The sequence below is a fragment of the Scomber japonicus genome, chromosome 11 (assembly GCF_027409825.1).
Source record: "Scomber japonicus isolate fScoJap1 chromosome 11, fScoJap1.pri, whole genome shotgun sequence".
NCBI lineage: Eukaryota > Metazoa > Chordata > Actinopteri > Scombriformes > Scombridae > Scomber > Scomber japonicus.
In genome coordinates, this window is record NC_070588.1 from 23,697,436 (window position 1) to 23,715,668 (window position 18,233).

General features: G+C 39.8%; 1 protein-coding gene across 3 annotated transcripts in view; it reads right to left on the bottom strand.

Moving 5' to 3' along the window:
• caska (calcium/calmodulin-dependent serine protein kinase a) overlaps positions 1 to 18,233 on the bottom strand; it is a 129,876-nt gene that overhangs the window by 25,124 nt on the left and 86,519 nt on the right. For all 3 annotated transcript variants that reach the window (XM_053329276.1, XM_053329277.1, XM_053329278.1), the window contains exons 6-12: positions 11,205 to 11,307; positions 9,782 to 9,957; positions 8,279 to 8,401; positions 7,574 to 7,657; positions 7,337 to 7,436; positions 5,882 to 6,003; positions 872 to 949 (exon numbers count right to left, since the gene is read on the bottom strand). In XM_053329276.1, the coding sequence (XP_053185251.1) occupies positions 872 to 949; positions 5,882 to 6,003; positions 7,337 to 7,436; positions 7,574 to 7,657; positions 8,279 to 8,401; positions 9,782 to 9,957; positions 11,205 to 11,307 (786 nt within the window). The remainder of the gene's footprint in view (positions 1 to 871; positions 950 to 5,881; positions 6,004 to 7,336; positions 7,437 to 7,573; positions 7,658 to 8,278; positions 8,402 to 9,781; positions 9,958 to 11,204; positions 11,308 to 18,233) is intronic.

The following is an 18,233-nucleotide window of genomic DNA, read 5'->3' on the forward strand; positions in this document are numbered from 1 at the left end:
TACATCTTGGGTAGCTTCTCTGTCAACCTATCAGCCTCTTTAAAAAAATAAAAAAAGTAAAAACTCTTCAACTTTCATATCTAAAGTCAATACAGAAAGTTAAAAAACTTGACTTAACCAGTGACTCCCTTCAACTATAAAAACAGGAAACTTGCTTATTAAATTGCTCTCACAGCCCCTGGGGTTGTAAAACCTGCCTCGTAAAGTGACTTTATAAACCTTTGCTTCAGTTAAATGAGGTTTTCTTGTTTCTCCAGCTAAAGAATATCTGGATTCAACATTAATTGCGATCAGGATTTCTTGCTTATTTTCAAAAACAGGCTCTTAAATACAAATATTAGACCAAAGATTCCACTGTATGCCCCCAAATAACATTTTGACTATTGCTGCTATATTTAAACATTTTCTAATAAATATGAATTATGGAGAAAGTAATTGTCATTTTGCTGAGGCCGCCCTGCACACGCTTGGAGGACCTCTGGTAGTGTACAGCTATGAGAGAAACTTCTTTAAACGAACAGAGCAGGAGAGCAGAAAAATCCACAGCAGTGATGTGTTAGAGCTTTAGTGAGCAAGAGGCCAGAAGGATTAATATAGCAGAGACACAGACAGCAGAACTGTGAGGTTAAAGTGTTTGAGAGAAGAGGCGGCAGCTACGGAACCTGTCATCTTTACAGCATTTTACATTCATTATCGTCACACGGATCACATGACAAGACAGACATGGAATGGATGTGTGTTTATGTTAATGCGGCTGTGTGTGTTTTTATTGTATGAGTGCATAGAGAGTTTGAGTCTGAGTGTGGAGGAAAAAAGATGTGTGTATGTGTGTTTGTGTGTGTGTGTGTGTGTGTGTGTGTGTGTCATTCACCTCTTTGGCTCTCTGCACAGCATCACTGGGTGGGTTTCTGATCTGTGGGGACGACTTGGTGTTGATCTTATCGTAGAGCTGTAAACAACAGATACAAAAAAGTCATTTGCTTAAACAGCCAGTGAAGCACAAACGATATCTAAAGAGAAGAGAACAAGAATTACACCAGATGATTTTTTTTTTTAATGACAGTTTTTACACAAGCTGCTGTACAAGAAAAACAGGATGTCTGTTATGACTCTAATGTCATAAAGATGTGATGAAATGTCATGAAAGGCAAAAATTGAGGCAAGACAGAGACGCTCAATTTATTTATTTTTTAAAATGTTTTGGGGGCAAAGCTTTGTATCTGTATGAAGACAAAAAAATGATAAAATTACACTTTCTCAAATCCAATAACCAAGCAAGGCCATCAATTCATTATCACAAAGGCACATTTTGTAGATAAAAAGTTTATTATGAATAGTTTATTCTAAGCCCCCCCCCAAAAAAAACAATTAAATCTGCAGAAATTTGTGTTTCCTTTGATTATTAAAAAACTGGTGTGAATCAATAGTAAAATATAGTGTTAAAATATGATGAGAAGATACCTTCTGCAGTGCAAACACTCTTTAGACAGTTTGTGTTTTTGCTTAGAGGCACTCTGAATGATAATCAGCAGCTCATTTTATTTGTTGCTTTACTTCTTAACTAATTTGTAATTCATAAAAAAACCCCTACAAAATAAGTGAGTTTATTTAACCGTACTTGTTCTCTACTCCAGCTCTCCATTTGGTTTGCTTTGGCTCTAAACTTTAAATTCCACGTTTTCTGTTGAGTTCATTTTCTTAACATCTAGACGTGAACAAAAAGGAACCGTTTTCTCATCTCTCTGACTGAAGGACGACAGACACAAGCACTCTGTTTATAAAAATCCCAGCTGACTAATAAACTGCACTGACAAGACTGACTTGTATGGGCCTAGTCAGATGCGAAAGTGGGTGTATCTAAGAGATTGTATGTTTGTAGACAAAATGGCTGTGAAACGCAGTCTAAACAAAGGCACCAGCTGTATGCTGAATTCAAAGCAGAGGGTGGCTTTTTAAAACAAAAGACAGACCAACGCAATTATCTAAAACAATTATTATCATATATTCTTTTTAAAAACAGCCATGTGATGTTTGATGAGCAAGATGTCTGGTGTACTTTTCATTTAACCTGCTCTCCAGTACAAAAGCAGCGGACCTTGCATAACACACACAGAGCCAGACACAGAGGGTGACACACAAACAGCGCTTTTGTACCACACAGTTCAATGCAACCATGAGACCCAACACTCCAACACTCCTCTGTTGTCCCTCTCACTGCAGCAGCAGACATGTGATGATGGACATCATTAGGGACTAAACAAACAGCAACACTAACCTCTAAAAATACTTTATGATCATCATTCCTGTGGTGAATTGGAGTGTTATGTCTACAGCAAACTTCACTTTATCTACTTTTTCTCACACTCGAAGGTGGAGTGAAAAGCCTGCCATCATAGAAAGTATGAGATATAACATTACAAATACAGACAGAAAGTCTTCCTCTCCTGGAGACATTTGTGGTTTTGCACTCAAAAATTTAAATCTCTATTTTCTCATCTCCACACACCTGACTACAGCAGACGTCACTGTGACATTGTCCGATCAGGAAAGCTACAAATATTGTTGAACACTGATGGATGACGAGCACTTCTTCTGAAGCTTAAGCATGGCTTGTGGCCTTTGGAAATGTAGACCTATACATGTTTTGTAATACACAAATCAAAGCAAGTGAAATTACGACTGTATGCTGGCACTGATGTCACACATCAGTCACATGACTTTTGTTTGAACAAAAGCTTTTCCTAATGGATTGTTAATGTGCGGTTTCTATGACAGCTGTACTGCAGTGCTTAAAACATCAGTGAATGCAACGAATGAGTAACACATGCTGTGAAACATATCTTGATACATTTCTGTAAAGTCATCCCTTGGTGCACTCCTCCACTTTCTGACCCATACTTGACTCATAGCATGCAGGGGACGCGACTAAGGGGTCGGGTTTGATAGTCGGTGCATTTAATTCCACTTTGAATATCTGTTACCAACAGAACAAAAAAAAAAGAGTTCTGAGAATGATGATGCACATGTTTCAACTGTGTGTGTACATCCCTCCTTCGTGAACAAACTCAACACGCTGCTCAGGAAGTGCTTATAAGACACACAAAATAAACTAGAGAGCCTACAGCCTGAATCGTACTCAGAGTGACTGAGCACGTGTCGTCCCACATGTTGTCTGCAGCCACTGAGCAGATAGATACTTGCTGCACTCTTGTCCTTGTGCTTTCTAGGGGGAGAGTTGTCAACATCTTTCAGCACTCAACATCTTTGCTGAGTGCTGAACAAGCTTGAGCTGACCTCTGAAGGCTTTTAATTTGAAAATGACCTGAAAATTTCACATGTGCAAAGATTTTGCAACTGACAACTGAGCACACTTAAATAAAAGAAAATGTGCAGTTAGAAAAACATACTTTTTGCCGAGAAGTGGGAAAGAAAGGTACACTCAAGGTGACATCATGTCTTTTGGTTTTCTCACCTATGTCTGCAAACTGCCACAAGAAGCATATAGCGGCTCCTATTTTTAGATGAGGCAATATTATATCTTCACTTTTGTTAACAAGCAAACACAGACACCGTTTCCTTGAGGCTAACTTATTACCTGACTTCTGTTGACTATGTAGTCGTAGGAGCTTTGCAAACTAGCATATGAGAAAAAAACTAAACAAATTCACTCGAGTCAAACACCTATTTATACTTGTCAAGAAGAACACATACAAACACACAGACACAGGCACACACACACAAACACACAGGGGGGTTCTCTGACTGACTTCAGATTAGCTTGAGACATCTCTTGACAAAACACTCTTCCTGCAAACACATCAGAAGGGAAAAACAGGGAAAAAAAACACACTCACCCAGGAGAAGGTAAGTGGTTTGTCAGATAAACGCAGCCAACAGAGTGCAAATGTTACGCAAGTTATCTTAGCCAGACGGCTCCATCCTTTGAGTGTCTACTGGATTTGTGATTTCCTCCAGCCTCTCTTTCACTGGAGTGGTGGAAAGCGACTTTCACTTGCACAGATATTGATGGAGGCTGTGCTTGTCATGAATGGCACTAAGGCTTCACAATAGAAGCCATTGTTTCTTCCTGGTCTGAGGCTGGGCTATGCGCTGTCCCTTTCTGCTTCCCCCTCCTCTAAGAGCAGAGCAGAGGAGAGCAGAGAGCAGGGGTGTGAAACTGAGGCTGAAAGGGAGACATCTGCAGCCCTGGGCTCCCACTGACACTGCTGCAATACAAACACTTGGCAGATCCTCTAAACTCCTGCAACCCACTTCATCCTATCCTTTTGGCCTCCAGCAGCAGGGACAGTCTTTAAAACAACACACACACACACACACACACACACACACACACACACACACACACACACACACACACACACACACACACACACACACACACACACACACACACACACACACACACACACACACACACACACACACACAAACGTGGGAGACTGCTCACAATGCAGGTGTTTATGGACTGATTTGACAACAACAGTATTCTCTTCAAACTGTCTCTCTTTCACAGCGTTCCTTAATAATGAATCTAATAGTAGAAGTTGTAACAGAAAGCATATTATTTTCTCTCTCTGTATATGTTATACAACTTCTGCTGCAGTGGCCTTTATGTGTTCTGTGCAGCATTGAAAGTGATACAGAAATGTTACTTAGGTTCCGCTTAATAATACTGCTGACGTGACTTCTTTGTGCAGACATGAGACTGTCTGGTTAAAGTTGTTTATGTAAAGGTGACTGAAAGGGACCTGTGACAGTGCAGGACCCTGAATCTCTGTGTTATATGTGCATGTGTCTGATTTCCAATCCCAGTTGACCATAAATGGATGTAGAAATTCTTAATCATCACCACTAGTCTTTGTCCCTGTCAATGCAAAGGATCACAAAGAAGAAAAAATACTATTTCACCAATACCTGCAACATAATCATTCATAGCGCCTGTATCATTAATTCATCTCATGTACCTGTACCAGTGTTTTCACCCTCATTAAATAGCAGAAGGATCATTTATTTTATAGCGTCAACGTCAACAAAGCCTGAACTAAAAAGAACATTAACACGGGGAAATAAAGCGATGCCTCCCGACGTACATAGAGAGGTTGATAAAACTGATGGTTATATGGTTGTTTTTCCATCTCTGCATTATTACCACCCTCTCATATCACCCTGGGATCACTCTAGAAACCTCTTTGCACACCCGTCTGAAGTACACATGTGCACATTCATCTTAACAAACACCACTTTAGCTGCAGAAAGTGGTGTATGCATGGTTTTAGTGTGGTTATTCATGCCCCTGGTATGCATTTATGTTGATTATGTTGAGCTTGAGCAGAAGGATTAAGGCAATATTCTGTTTATGTTTTGCCTTTGACCATTTGTGGTGTCTAAATAATGTCTTTACTCTATGGTAGACTGACCATGCAACATCACTATTATCTGCATCACAGGTCTGTCAGTTGCTCTTCAGAGTATCTTGGAGACCAATAAAGGGGTAAATAAGATTATTGACGTGATTACTCAACATGTTTCGTAACCGAAAAGTGTTTGCACAGTAGTTAAATATGTGCAGAAACACTGATGTGTTTGCACCAGTCTGATGTTGGGTAAACACAATTTTATCAAGGGAAACCACACTGTATCAGTTTTATGATCAGTTAATACAGATAAAAATAGGTATGTGTAAAAGTTTGTGCTTGCAAAACCTCACTGAAGTATTTTAAAGGAAGTAGGGTATGCATAGTTGATCTTCATTTTTTGCTGGCTGTGCTGTTTCTACGCAGCCAGTGCTACTAATGATTCATAAAAACGTGTATACTGTCCAGTGCGTTTACTTGTGTTGGTGCTTGTGTGTGACACTTACGTCGAGCAACGTGTGTAGATGTTGGTCCTGGAAAACACTGTGGAGGAAATCTAGATCCTTTTCACTGCAGTCTGTCAAAGCGTGGATCTCTTCTAAACTGTCCAACACCTGAGACACCGCCCCTGTAACACACACACACACACACACACACACACACACACACACACACACACACAATTGTCCATCAGTCACTTCAAGGGTCGCTGGATGTGGTGAGCGTGCAGTTCAATTACAAACATCCATGGAATTACCATATTAGTCTGAATATAAGATGTGTTTTGTTCCTGGAAATATGTCTGAAAGAGTTGTTTTATATTTGAGGTTGAGACATTTAAATGTCAATATACATTTACAACAACAGATCCCATCTCGAACAAAGTTACAACGAAGTAACAGTAATGTAACAAGTGTTGTTGTTAACTCAGTTACTGCAGTGTCTGCTCTGCTGCGCTCTGTGTGTGTGCGTGTGGAGTGACAGCAGATGGATTGATGGATGGATAGATTTTATTGTCCTTTCCAGGATAATTATTTTCACAGTAGAGTCTCACACTGAACTGAACTAAAAAGTGCACATAAATTAGATAAATAACATAAATAAACAGTCTCTGCTGGGTTTTGCTTTCATTTATGGTCACACTGAGCCTAGCTCCTTTCCTCTGGTTCACCGTGGCTATAAATAGCTTGTTAAGTTGCTGTCAGTGGAATTAAACTTTTGTGACTAAAAAGAAAATAAGAGTAATTTATACCAAAAACGAATCTTGAAAAAAGGGGGAGGGGGTCGTCCTGCAATCAGGGTCGTCTTATATTCAGGTCAATACAGTATTTAACCTGTCTGTACTTCCTTTAACTAATGTGAACAATAAAGTCAAGCTACAAAAAACAGAGATAACGTTGCAATGATGATAACTGACTTGACAATTACAGACTGTTAAAAGAGAAGCATCACAACATACAGAGTACCAACAGATACCTACGTTCTGCTGCTAGTAGTCCTAGCAGGTGGAAAGCATTAACAGAAACAGACAAATAAACAGAGACAAATGCACACAGTTGTTAATATCAATGTTAAAAGCAATTATATCACAAGTGGAGAGTTCACTTAATGGTGCACATATTGCTGGACCCATGGAAATAGAAATTAGCTTGGTAGAGGCTGTTTGCACTCTCTCTGCATGCAAATCGACCACACAAAATGATAAGTACATCTTAAATCTTTGCAGTTCTGCCTTTACAGCATCTATTAACCTGAATAATGAGATCAAATATAAAACTGGAGAGGCAAACGTGGGGCTGTATTTCCTTATTTTTAAGGTTGGGCTGAGGTAACAGAGTGTGGTGCAGAGCCTTACAGAAAAAGCAGAAGTACTGGAGACCAGACCAGAATAAAGACATTTGAGGAAGGAAGTCTGTCAAAGGTGACAGGATAACAAGTACAAGTGTGTACTTTGTGTGTACCTGACGAGGTAGGGTCATCAGAGAAGTCATGGAGTTCCTCAGGGGGGTCTCCATAAAAGGAGTTAAACTTGTGACTGGACACTGCAGCCAATACAGCTCCCTGAAACACAACAGCAGCAGCAGAACATCAATCTGAATTTTTTTTCTAATCGTCGGACACACAGTCAAAGTGTATGTTGCAAGCCTTATAGATGCAAAACTGATATGATGCGTGTGTGTCAGTATTCAGAAGCAAACCTTGAGCTTCCTCCTGGCATTGAACTTTCTCAGCTGTTCAACAGTCTCTGGGAGGTGGATTTTGTAGGCGTAGCGGTCCCTCTCCTTAGAATACCAAAAAAGAAAAAAAAGGAAATTCAACTTTATTGTGATATCATACTGGAACACTAACACAGTTTTCTTATGTGTCTTTTTGAACTGTATTCTTTAAGCGGATATGTACTGAATTAAGCGGCTTCCAGTGGTTTCCTGTGAACAAGCATGAAACCTGTCAAACAAGCATGAACTGGGCCAATGACTCATGTGTTTATTTGAGATAATAGTTTCATTCAAGCTCAATACAACAAGATGCATGTGCTAAACCTGACAGTGTATCTAAAAAAATAACTTTAAAACATAGTTTTACAAAAGTTTGAAAATGTTTTTGGATCAGAACATTAATTTACGCTAAACAACATTAGTGTTAAGATAACATATACCATGTTTTACTCCAACCAGTAAAATTAGATGCATGTCACTGCTCCTGGGGTATTGCAAGTGTGGCCTGAAAGCTGCGGTGGTACATTTGCAACATGTTGCAAAAAGCATTGTGACAGATAAAAGACCATCATTTTGTGTAATTTGGGTAATAAGCAAAATAGCATTATCAAGCTGCCTTTTTAAAAAAATCAGATCTGGCAGAGACATAGCTGTGACATTAACGTGTTACTGACTGCTCTGCTGTACCTTGAGCCAAGGGTGGTTGAGTGCCTCGTAGACGGTGATCCTCTCAGCAGGGTCCAGCATCAGCATGCGCCTCACCAGATCCTTTGCACTCTCTGAAATTTGGCTCCACTGTCGCGGATTCATCTACACACACACACACACACACACACACACACACAAAAAGTTAAAAATACACAAACTTTACAGAAATGCACCAAGTTTCTGAAACTGGAGCCCAAACAGAGGTACAAAATTGTATCAGCCTTTTTGCTCCGATGTTTCATGCTAACACCTTCTGTTATTACCCATCATGAATGTTAGCTGCATTAAATAAATAGACTGTAAATAAAAAAAGAATGACCATAAATGTTTTAACTAAGCCATGACAGTGAGGAAAGGCAAAGACAGGAATATATGTTTATTACAGTTCATGTCCTACTTTTGTAGTTTTGGTCATGTTCCCTATTTGTTCTTATTAGTCATAATAAACGTGTACCATTAAGACTGAATTCATTTCTCAAGGGGAAGTAGGGTCATTTTAACATTACTCGTCCTGGTCAGTGATTTTAATTAATTCTTTTAGTGTGTAATTTTCTCACCACCAACCCATTCATAATTACAGCCAGGTAACTTAGGTGGGGGACCAATATGATAAAACTATCAGTAGTGCGAGACCCCATAAAAGGTCAACAAAGGGTCTGTTGTAATGTCAGCCATAGGTAGGTGCTGGTTTAAGCCTACATTTGTTAGTATTTTGGAAAATATGTGTTATTAAAAAGTATGTTTGACTATTGAACTTTTAGCAGTTTGGATGTATAACTAATAACTGTCACTGGATTACTGATGATTCTCAGGCAAGTTCAGAAGCGTCTTTGACAGTTTTCACATTTGAACTCTGGACAATTTCCCAGAGAAGCAGCACACAGCAGGAGCATGTCCATGTCAGATGTGTTCTCACCTACTGGAAATACTCCGTCTGGTTTATGTGAGGAGTGCAGAAAGCAGGATATGACTCTAAAAGTATGCTGCAGTTGTAATTCAGCATTTTAAGTTTTTCACTAGAAATAAAACAGCTTTTATTTCAGGACAAATCAAAGGAAGTTCTCTCACTAGCACTAGGCTTCACAGCGGACATTCATGTCCAATCAACACAATGCAATTTAGCTGGCTTGCTGAATTTATCCAGCACCAGCCGTATGTATAAAACGGGAGCGGAGTTGACTGGTGGAAGTCAAAGACATCATATTTTAGTGTTAGATCAAACACTGATATCGTTTCCTTTATTGCCGGATTTTGCCACACTTATGCTAATCCGACTGAATCCATGTGTTTAACTGGTTATTACACAGACCTCGTATGGGGCAGCTGGCAGGGTAAAATTGGTTTAATGTCTGGTCTGACTGATTGAGACATTTGCTTTTACACATGCAGCTCTTTCAGAGTTGCGTGTGAAAAGGATGTACACAACATGTAGTGTGTGAAACCGAACCGTTGACTGAAGATCTTGAAATACACTCTCCTGACCTTGTATTTTCCCTTGCAGATGGCTTCAAACAGACGCTCTTTGGTGCCGTAGAAAGGCAAACATCCTGAGAGGAGGATGAAGAGGATGACTCCACAGCCCCACACGTCCACAGGCTTACCATACGGCTCTCTCTTCACCACCTCGGGTGCCATGAAGTGGGGAGTTCCTACTCGACCTAGGGTTAAAAAAGAAAGTGTTGGGACCGCATCACTTATGAAGTTAGTTAATGTGTACAATTATCATGAAGTTGGATCACAGCAGAGAAACATGCATGTGGACATAACACATGGACATGAAAACTACATATGCACATTCTTAATGGGGATGTCTTTATTTTTTATTCATTTCTTCTTTACAATCTCTCTGGACTAGAAAAGGGAACTACTCTCAGATCTTGCTTCCCCATTCAAGACCTGCAGCAATGCTCTTGCGTCTTTCTATTCTCACTTAGTTTGAAAGTTCTATAAATAAAGTGAACTTTATTGTTGAGGTATTTGCTTCTGATTATGAATATATGGTTAAAGGAAAAAGGAAACACATTTTTTCGGTAACCTCTTTTCTACTTATTGAAAGGTGTTTCCTGTTTTTGAATTTTGAGTCAATTTGGAGTTCTTGGTTCTTATTTACAATCCTGACATTAAAGTCATACTGACACTTTGCTAAAAAATCTATATACCCTACTGTGTTTGTTTGATTCATGTTATGGTTTGATTTATAAAAAAGGAAATTCTGTAGTGGACGTGAAGTTTTGGCATTGACTGACGATGTTGCAAATGTAATTGGATATCTGCATGGGCATGCACTAAAATAGTTATATCCTAACAGCCTTTCTGTTACTCCATGTCATGATTCAAATCACAGGGCAACATATGCAGGCTTGTGGTTACAGGACAATCTGCTGCTGTGATAGTTCTGACAGTTTGGTCATTTGTCATCACCATAACCGAGGCCAACTCTAGCTGGACCCTTTCCTTTATGTAACGTGTGACAAACACAATAGTGAGTTGGCAGGGAAAAAAACATGCAGCAAAAGTAACGCCTGATGGAAAACAGTGCTAAAGTTGGCAATCTCGTTTAACTGCCACTTTCCAAGTGAAATACAAACTTAACCACACTTCAGATCCTCCCAAACTTTGAATGTGGTAAAGAAACGGCTTAAATCACTAACAGCTGATAGTTAACGACATGTGGGCTTGCTGAAAAAGAGGAACACAAATTTCAACATTTGTGGGATATACAAAATGTTCTTCTCAGCCAGTAATGCACCACAAGCTATGGTTGACTGTACTTTTTCAGCAACATCATTGTCAAGTCAAGATTTGCCTATTCTAAAAGCCCACCCTCAGCAGTGAAGCTTTGACAAGCCCCCCCCCCCCCCCCCCCCTCCCCATGTGTCCAAAAAAAAGGGAGTGTTTACTTTACCTCCTGCCACCAGTCCCGACTCGCCGAGCTGGATGGCTACTCCGAACCCGCCTAACTTCACTGGAGCAGAGTTCTCTTTGGACGCCAGCAGCACACAGTGAGGCTGAGAGAGAGGAGAGATGAGAGACTCGTGATTTGATGGTCACATTTTGCTAATTAAAGAACGACACTCTCCTATAATTAACAAACAAAATCACATGTGCAAGACACACCCAACACCATCACCCACCACAGTCACACACATCCGACCGTGTAGAGGATCACAGGGGAAGAGAGATATACACCACAGGTTCTGCTTCAGTATTTTCAACTTGCAAATGATATCATGTCTGACATGCTTGTGAGAGGAGAAGGTGTTAAACAGTAACAGTGTCACATTATCCTGAAGGATGGATCAATATTTACTTTCCAAAGATCAAGTAACTCAACTGTGACTGCTCTGCTTTGGTTCAAGTTTCAGATAAAGTAGCTTTACACCTCCTCTTCCCTGCTTTGGACATCCCTGTAGCTCATTTCATAGAAAGCGTTTGTGGTTTACATGCAGTCTCTCATGAAAATTACTGTACATAAATACATACATGGTTGTATATGCACTCGTATGTGTGCATGTACGTGTTTAAATAACATGTCAAGGCCCTCTCAGTAGCTGCTCTGGAGATTTTCAGTGTATAACATGATCTTCAACAGCGAGCTGTCAATGTTGTTAAATATCACATTTTTCAAGTTCACTTAAAATTGCTTTTGAAAATGAACTTTCAACAATATGACGCAAACATCATGAAGTCTTGAATGAATGGGTATGATGGAGTATTATTTGGGGGGTTTTTATTTAAAGGGAAATGTATTTTCTAGGCTGAATAATTACCTCCATGTCTAAATGAGATTCTGTATGGTATGCACATCATTGACTGTTAATATCTCTACTCTGATCTAAGCTGTCATGTGATGTCATAGTTAAAAGCAGGTATATGATTCCCCTGACTTGTGCCAACAAATTTGACTAGAGAGGCTGACAGCAGCTCATGTCTCTTGGGTGGCAATTCAAACCTGACCTTGCTTTACTCCGAAGGCACCGCTTTAATTATTATGAGGACATACAGTGGTATTTTGGGAGCCTTTTTTTTGTTCACAGTTGGCTACACTCAGCAGATACGTCCGTATTATAATTACAACCCAAAGTGGAAAGCATATTGTGTGTATGAATTGAGCAATCCCATGCTTGCCTTCATATGTGTAATCAAAAGGTCTGTACTGAGCCCAGCCCTATCTTTCTCTCTATCACAGCTCAAGTTCTGCATAGTGGTTACAAAGAAAGAGGGGGTTGACCACAGCTTGAAGTTTTCTCTGCACAACACCATCATATTCTTCACTTCAGCATTTCTCAGTCTACAGACAGCACAACTGGGGAGGGCTAGTGCCTCATAACAGCAGGGATAATGTACAGAGAGGGAACAAAAGACAGAAGCAGACGCTATGCAGTATTGCTTTACATTTGAACATCTAATATTTAGCCAGGGAAGAGATGGGTGGTTGAATCCAAAATAACAGAGAGAAAGGATCTTGAATTACATGTGTTTATTCAAGAAAGCTGTATGGTTTTTAATACAGACTCAGCTCGAGGGAACATGATCGAGTGACCGAGCCTGAGCGGAATAGAAAGGAGTGCAAAAACCACAAGTGAGCCACCTCTACCCAGCTGAGTGTGTGTATGTTTGTGGGGGATTATACTTTTCTTCCACAGAGGCATAAACACAGAGAAAGCAGAACGACAATAATCTTTTATGGAATAATAACGAGGTGAGTACTACGACAAGTTCCTCTTCGACATGTTAACATATTTTAGTTTGTTAAACTGAGCGATGATAAGAGTTGGAGCAAAGCAGCCTCCTGTGCCTTTTACTACTTCAGTTAATGATCTTTTGATACCGTCAGACTGAGTGTGGTTGGACTGAGCGTAGTTAGTCTGAGAATAAAATAGATCCTTCATTGTCATTGTCACCAGTACAACAACATTTTTAAAGTGCTCACCAGTCAGTGCATCATTCATAAATAAAATAAATAAAAAATAATAAAAAAAGAAAAGAAAAGAAAATCAATAAATACTATACATAAAAACAGCTCAAGTATACCCACATGAAGTTACATCCTGTCATTGCCCTAGTCACAGTCAGTTGTAAACAGTATTGATTCATATTTAATTAGCTATATTGAGTGTAGTAATCGGTGTAGGATAAAAGCTGTGTTTGAATCTGTTTGTCCCTTGTTTTAACTGATCGTCATCGTCTGCCTGATGGCAACAGTTCAAACAGAGAGTGTCCAGGGTGAGAAGAGTCCTTTATAATGTTCTGCACTTTTTTGATGCAATGGTGTAGTTCTTCCAGTGTGAGGAGAGGGCAGCCAGCGGTCTTTTGGGCCGTGTTGATGAACCTCTGGAGCGCTTTCCTCTGAGCCACTGTACAGCTGGTGTACCATACACAGATGCAGTAATTTAGGATGCTCTCGATGGAGGCTCGGTAGAAGGACACCAGCAGTCTCTGTGTGATGTTATTCTTCCTGACTATTCTCAGGAAGAAAGGTCTCTGCTGTGCCTTTTTCAGCAGCTCAAAAGGTGTTTGCGCTCCAGGTCAGGCCCTCCCCAATGTGGACTCCCAGCGTGGTCATTTAACTGTTTGGTGCTTCATAAAAAGGACAACATATCATAGGTTTTTTGCTAACTCCTCTATGACTCAAACCAAAGACACAGTTAAGATCTGTTGACCTGCAAAGAGTTATCACTTTTTCTCCTTCTGGGGCTTTCCAAGGTCTGGTGGCATGGTAGTCAGCTGGTGTTATGTGTGATTACTGAGGGAAGGATTACTGCCGATTAGGGCTCAGCCATACAGTTGGAGCCCCGCTATCGCACAGACCTGCACTGAGTCCAAAACTTTCCAAAGAGGATAAAAAAAACTCCCGAACCAATACTAGAATTAAGTCCAACATATTTAACCCATTTTGCTTCCCTTTGGCAGGGCTGAGGATCACCACCATGACAAAAAACACCTCTACCACAAATACCTTCCAGACGGTGCTGCCTTCTATCACCCCTTTTATCAACAACTCAGACACCAGCGTGATGAACCTGACGGCGACCTCTGCCTCACAAGTACCTTGTGGGGATCCTAACGCACTGCAGAGCCCGTTGGCGGTGCTCTACTCTATAATCTTTGTCCTTGGACTAGTCGGAAACCTGGTGGCTCTGTGGGTTTTCTTTTGTGTTCACTCGAAGAAGAACTCTGTTCGAGTGTTCCTCATAAACGTAGCTTTTGCAGACCTGCTGTTGGTGGTATGTCTGCCATTCAGGATACTCTATCACAGCCAAGGCAACGTCTGGAACATGGGTCCCACCTTTTGTAAAGTAGTGGGCAACCTCTTTTACATGAACATGTATATGAGTATCACCCTGCTAGGACTGATCAGCGTGGATCGCTACCTGAAGATCCATCATGGAACAAGGATGCCCAGACAGCGGTCTATAAGGTGGAGTAAAGCCATCTGTGCATTCATCTGGATTATGGCCATTGGCTTGACTTCGGTAATGCTGATGTCAAAGAATCACTCAGAACCGGACAGGTTGGTGACAGTTTTAATCAAACTTTCTTACCTATTTATAGTCTTTATGTTTCGGTCAAAAATCCCAGCATGTATGACATTAGCAGTAGGGACTGATTTTACTTATTTGGTGTTTCCAGGTGTTTCCACTACAAGTCACTCCATGAGGCAAAGTGGAAAGCGTACATCAACATCTTTTTGCTGGTTGTCTTTTGGCTTGTATTCATCTCTCTGGTGGTGTCCTATGGAATGATTGCACTCAAGCTTCAGAGAACATCCAAAGAGAAACCAGACCTGCCCAATGCTCTGCGCTACAGTCGAACTGCCCGGAAGTCCTTTTTCATCCTCTTTCTTTTCACCGTCTGTTTTGTCCCCTATCACATGGTCAGGGTGTTCTATATAAAAACACAGATCACAGACACTTTGTGTTTCTGGAGAGATATGGCTGACAAAGCCAATGAGGTGGCTTTGCTGTTTTCTGCCCTCAACAGCTGCCTGGATCCTGTAATGTACTTTCTGTTGTCCTCATCAGTGAGGAAAGAGGTGCTGCGCTTGGTAAGCAATATGTTTTGTTTGCGAGATGTTGCTGCAGTCAGTGGAAGCAGCTCTAGTGTTGAGCAGGATGGAAAGACTGGGAGGACTCGCAAAGGACAGGCAAATGTCAGCAGCACCAGCAATTTCAATGACAAGACAGAACAAGAATCCTGCCTAACTCAGCAATAGCAGGAACGAACAATTATCACCAGCATCTCCAGCATTAACATGAAAGCCACCACTGATGCCTATTTTTATTATCTTCTGACTATTCGACAATGACATCATAATAGCTGACAATCTGCCCACCACAATGCACCAGCAGTAAAACTTTTTACAACGGTATCAGTTTTAAAGTTTAATCATCCAGTCTGAGCCAGTAAACAATGTTTACGTATATTAGCTAACCTTGTATGCTAATTCTGTCATTTTGATAAAACCTGCTATACTAATTGTGTCATATTGCTAACCATTACCTCCATATAGCCACTCTATGTAGCTATATGGTGACATTAGAGCAGGTGGACAGCAGCAACCTGCAGCCTATAGTACAGGTGGAAACAGTAGTAGGACTGGATGTAGGCTGTTGCCACAATGGCATCAGTGGCCATGCAGTGGTGAAAAAAGCATGATCCAAGTCTGCTTGAGATATCAACAACTGGAAAATATACAAACAGAAATCTCTGGTAGACTCTGGATTGACTTGATACAGCATTTCTGAACTGTAGGACAACACATGGCCAGTCTCAGATGAATGGGTATTAGTGTGATGTCCTTTCAAACACACAACATAATAATACAGTGTTACGCTCACATTAACTATCCATGTACAAGCCAGCATGTGTGAATAATAAAGTGGTAAAAAATAAAATGAGTTGTTTGTATCTTCAGAAGTGCATACATTCAACAATAAAAAAAAATTAATAATTATTTTCATTATCAATTCATCTGTTTTTTTTAATGAATCAATTAATGTTTAAAATGAAATGTTTAGCAAGTATAATGTTGATACTGCTAGCATGCTGGCATTTTCTAATTAGCACTGAAGACAAAGTATAGCAACAAAGGAACAAAGGACATTGGTGGGAATGTCATTAGTTTTAAAGCTATTTGTATTGAAATAAGTGAATACTTTTTATGAACCCTAAAGGGAACATTGTCTGGATAAAAATGTTCGCCTCAGTTATCCAGAGCTAAATCTGTTAATGTATTATCAAAAGAGTTGACTATTAATTTTTTCTGTCAATTGACTAATTGATTAATCGAATAATCGTTTCAGGACAAGAAACTCCGAACAGGGATGTTGTGTGTGGTCAAGCAATAGATCTTACTGTATACATCAGGTCATACAACAGATGAAGTAGCAACCAGAATTATAAAACCTGGATCATTTAGTCTCACAATACCAGACAACTAGAGATCTCTGCCTAACAAAATCTTGGGTCATCTGTAAGTGTAATGCAGTAACACAAGCCTCTTACATTTTGTCAAGGACACGCCTTACAGGAAATGATGCTCTCCTCTGTGGTGAAATGCATGTCACCGCCCCAATATGAAGGGCCACCCTAAAGACTTTGGATTGGTTCTACATTGCAGGGTATTTTTTTTAAAACTCTAATTGTTTCCTCCCAGTTTTACTCATGAAAAGACTGTCATCAGTTTATGTTAATGAAGCATTTAGAGATTGATCTGTGACTGTTTGAATAACCAAACATCAGATTTCTGATGATGTTCTGTCTCTTTTTTAAACTTAATTTTGGCTATGTTATTTAAATCTATGATAAAGTACTGCTGAAATAAAACAAACAAACAAACAAAGGGCCCATGTTTTAAACCTACAGACAATGAGTATTCACTTAGCAAACAATGTAAGCCATTCAGTCTAAACTAAAGGAAAGAAGATGACAACTTTACAGACTATATCAAAGCCTGTTCTTTGACTACAAATTGTGATAGTGATCACAAGCTTACAGAGAATCCAGAGGACCTTTCACAGAGATGAAAGTGCAAGGCTTTACTTCTAAAATGCCACTCTATGCAAATGTCACAGTTGTTTTTGAAGTGTGAAATTCATGCTTTCCTACTGAAGTCTGCATCTCTGGACTTAACATTGTGGTGTCTTTTCCTTGTTTTCAAAGCCTATAACAGTGTGCTGAGTCAGACTTTTTTTTTGTTTTTTAATAATGAGGATTCAAATAGTGGTGTGTCAGTGAATACAGATTCCATACTATGATATTAGAGAGAAATGTAAACCTTTGATGACACGCCCAACTCTTTGCTTCTCAACTATAACTTGAACAGTAGCACCACCTCAAGGCAGAAAAAATACAGACAGTGTTATGAACATTCAGCTCATCAGCAACTTGTTCACTAGATATCATTTCTGTATAGATAAGACCACAGCGAAAGACAAGAGGACTTTAGCTATGAAACACAGAGACTGAAATGGAGAAAATGGTCTGAAACTAGACAGAGAAAGACTGAAACTCTAAATGCTAAATGTGAGGAAATAAAAGAGTAAAAAATGAGTCAAGCTGGGAAGAATCACTGAATAACATCTAAATACATTAATCAATATGAATTATATTTGCAAAACAAACAAAAACAAAAAACAAAAAATCAGATCAAACCTTGAAGGTAGCACATATGTATGATGCAGAAGCTGAACCAAAATAGCGTGGCAACAGCACACCCACAAACAAGAGGTGTGCTTCTTGTAACCTCTATATAAAACCATGTATGTAATAAGCAGGAAGTCAAGAAGTTTCACACTGACACTGCTGATCTTACCTTCACATGTGAATGTTTCACTTTAGGATTTGCTGCTGTTAATTACGTGTGTGTTATTCAACACTCCTGTAAGTGGTATGTAAATCCTTTTTTTCTTTCTTGGAAATATCAGATAAG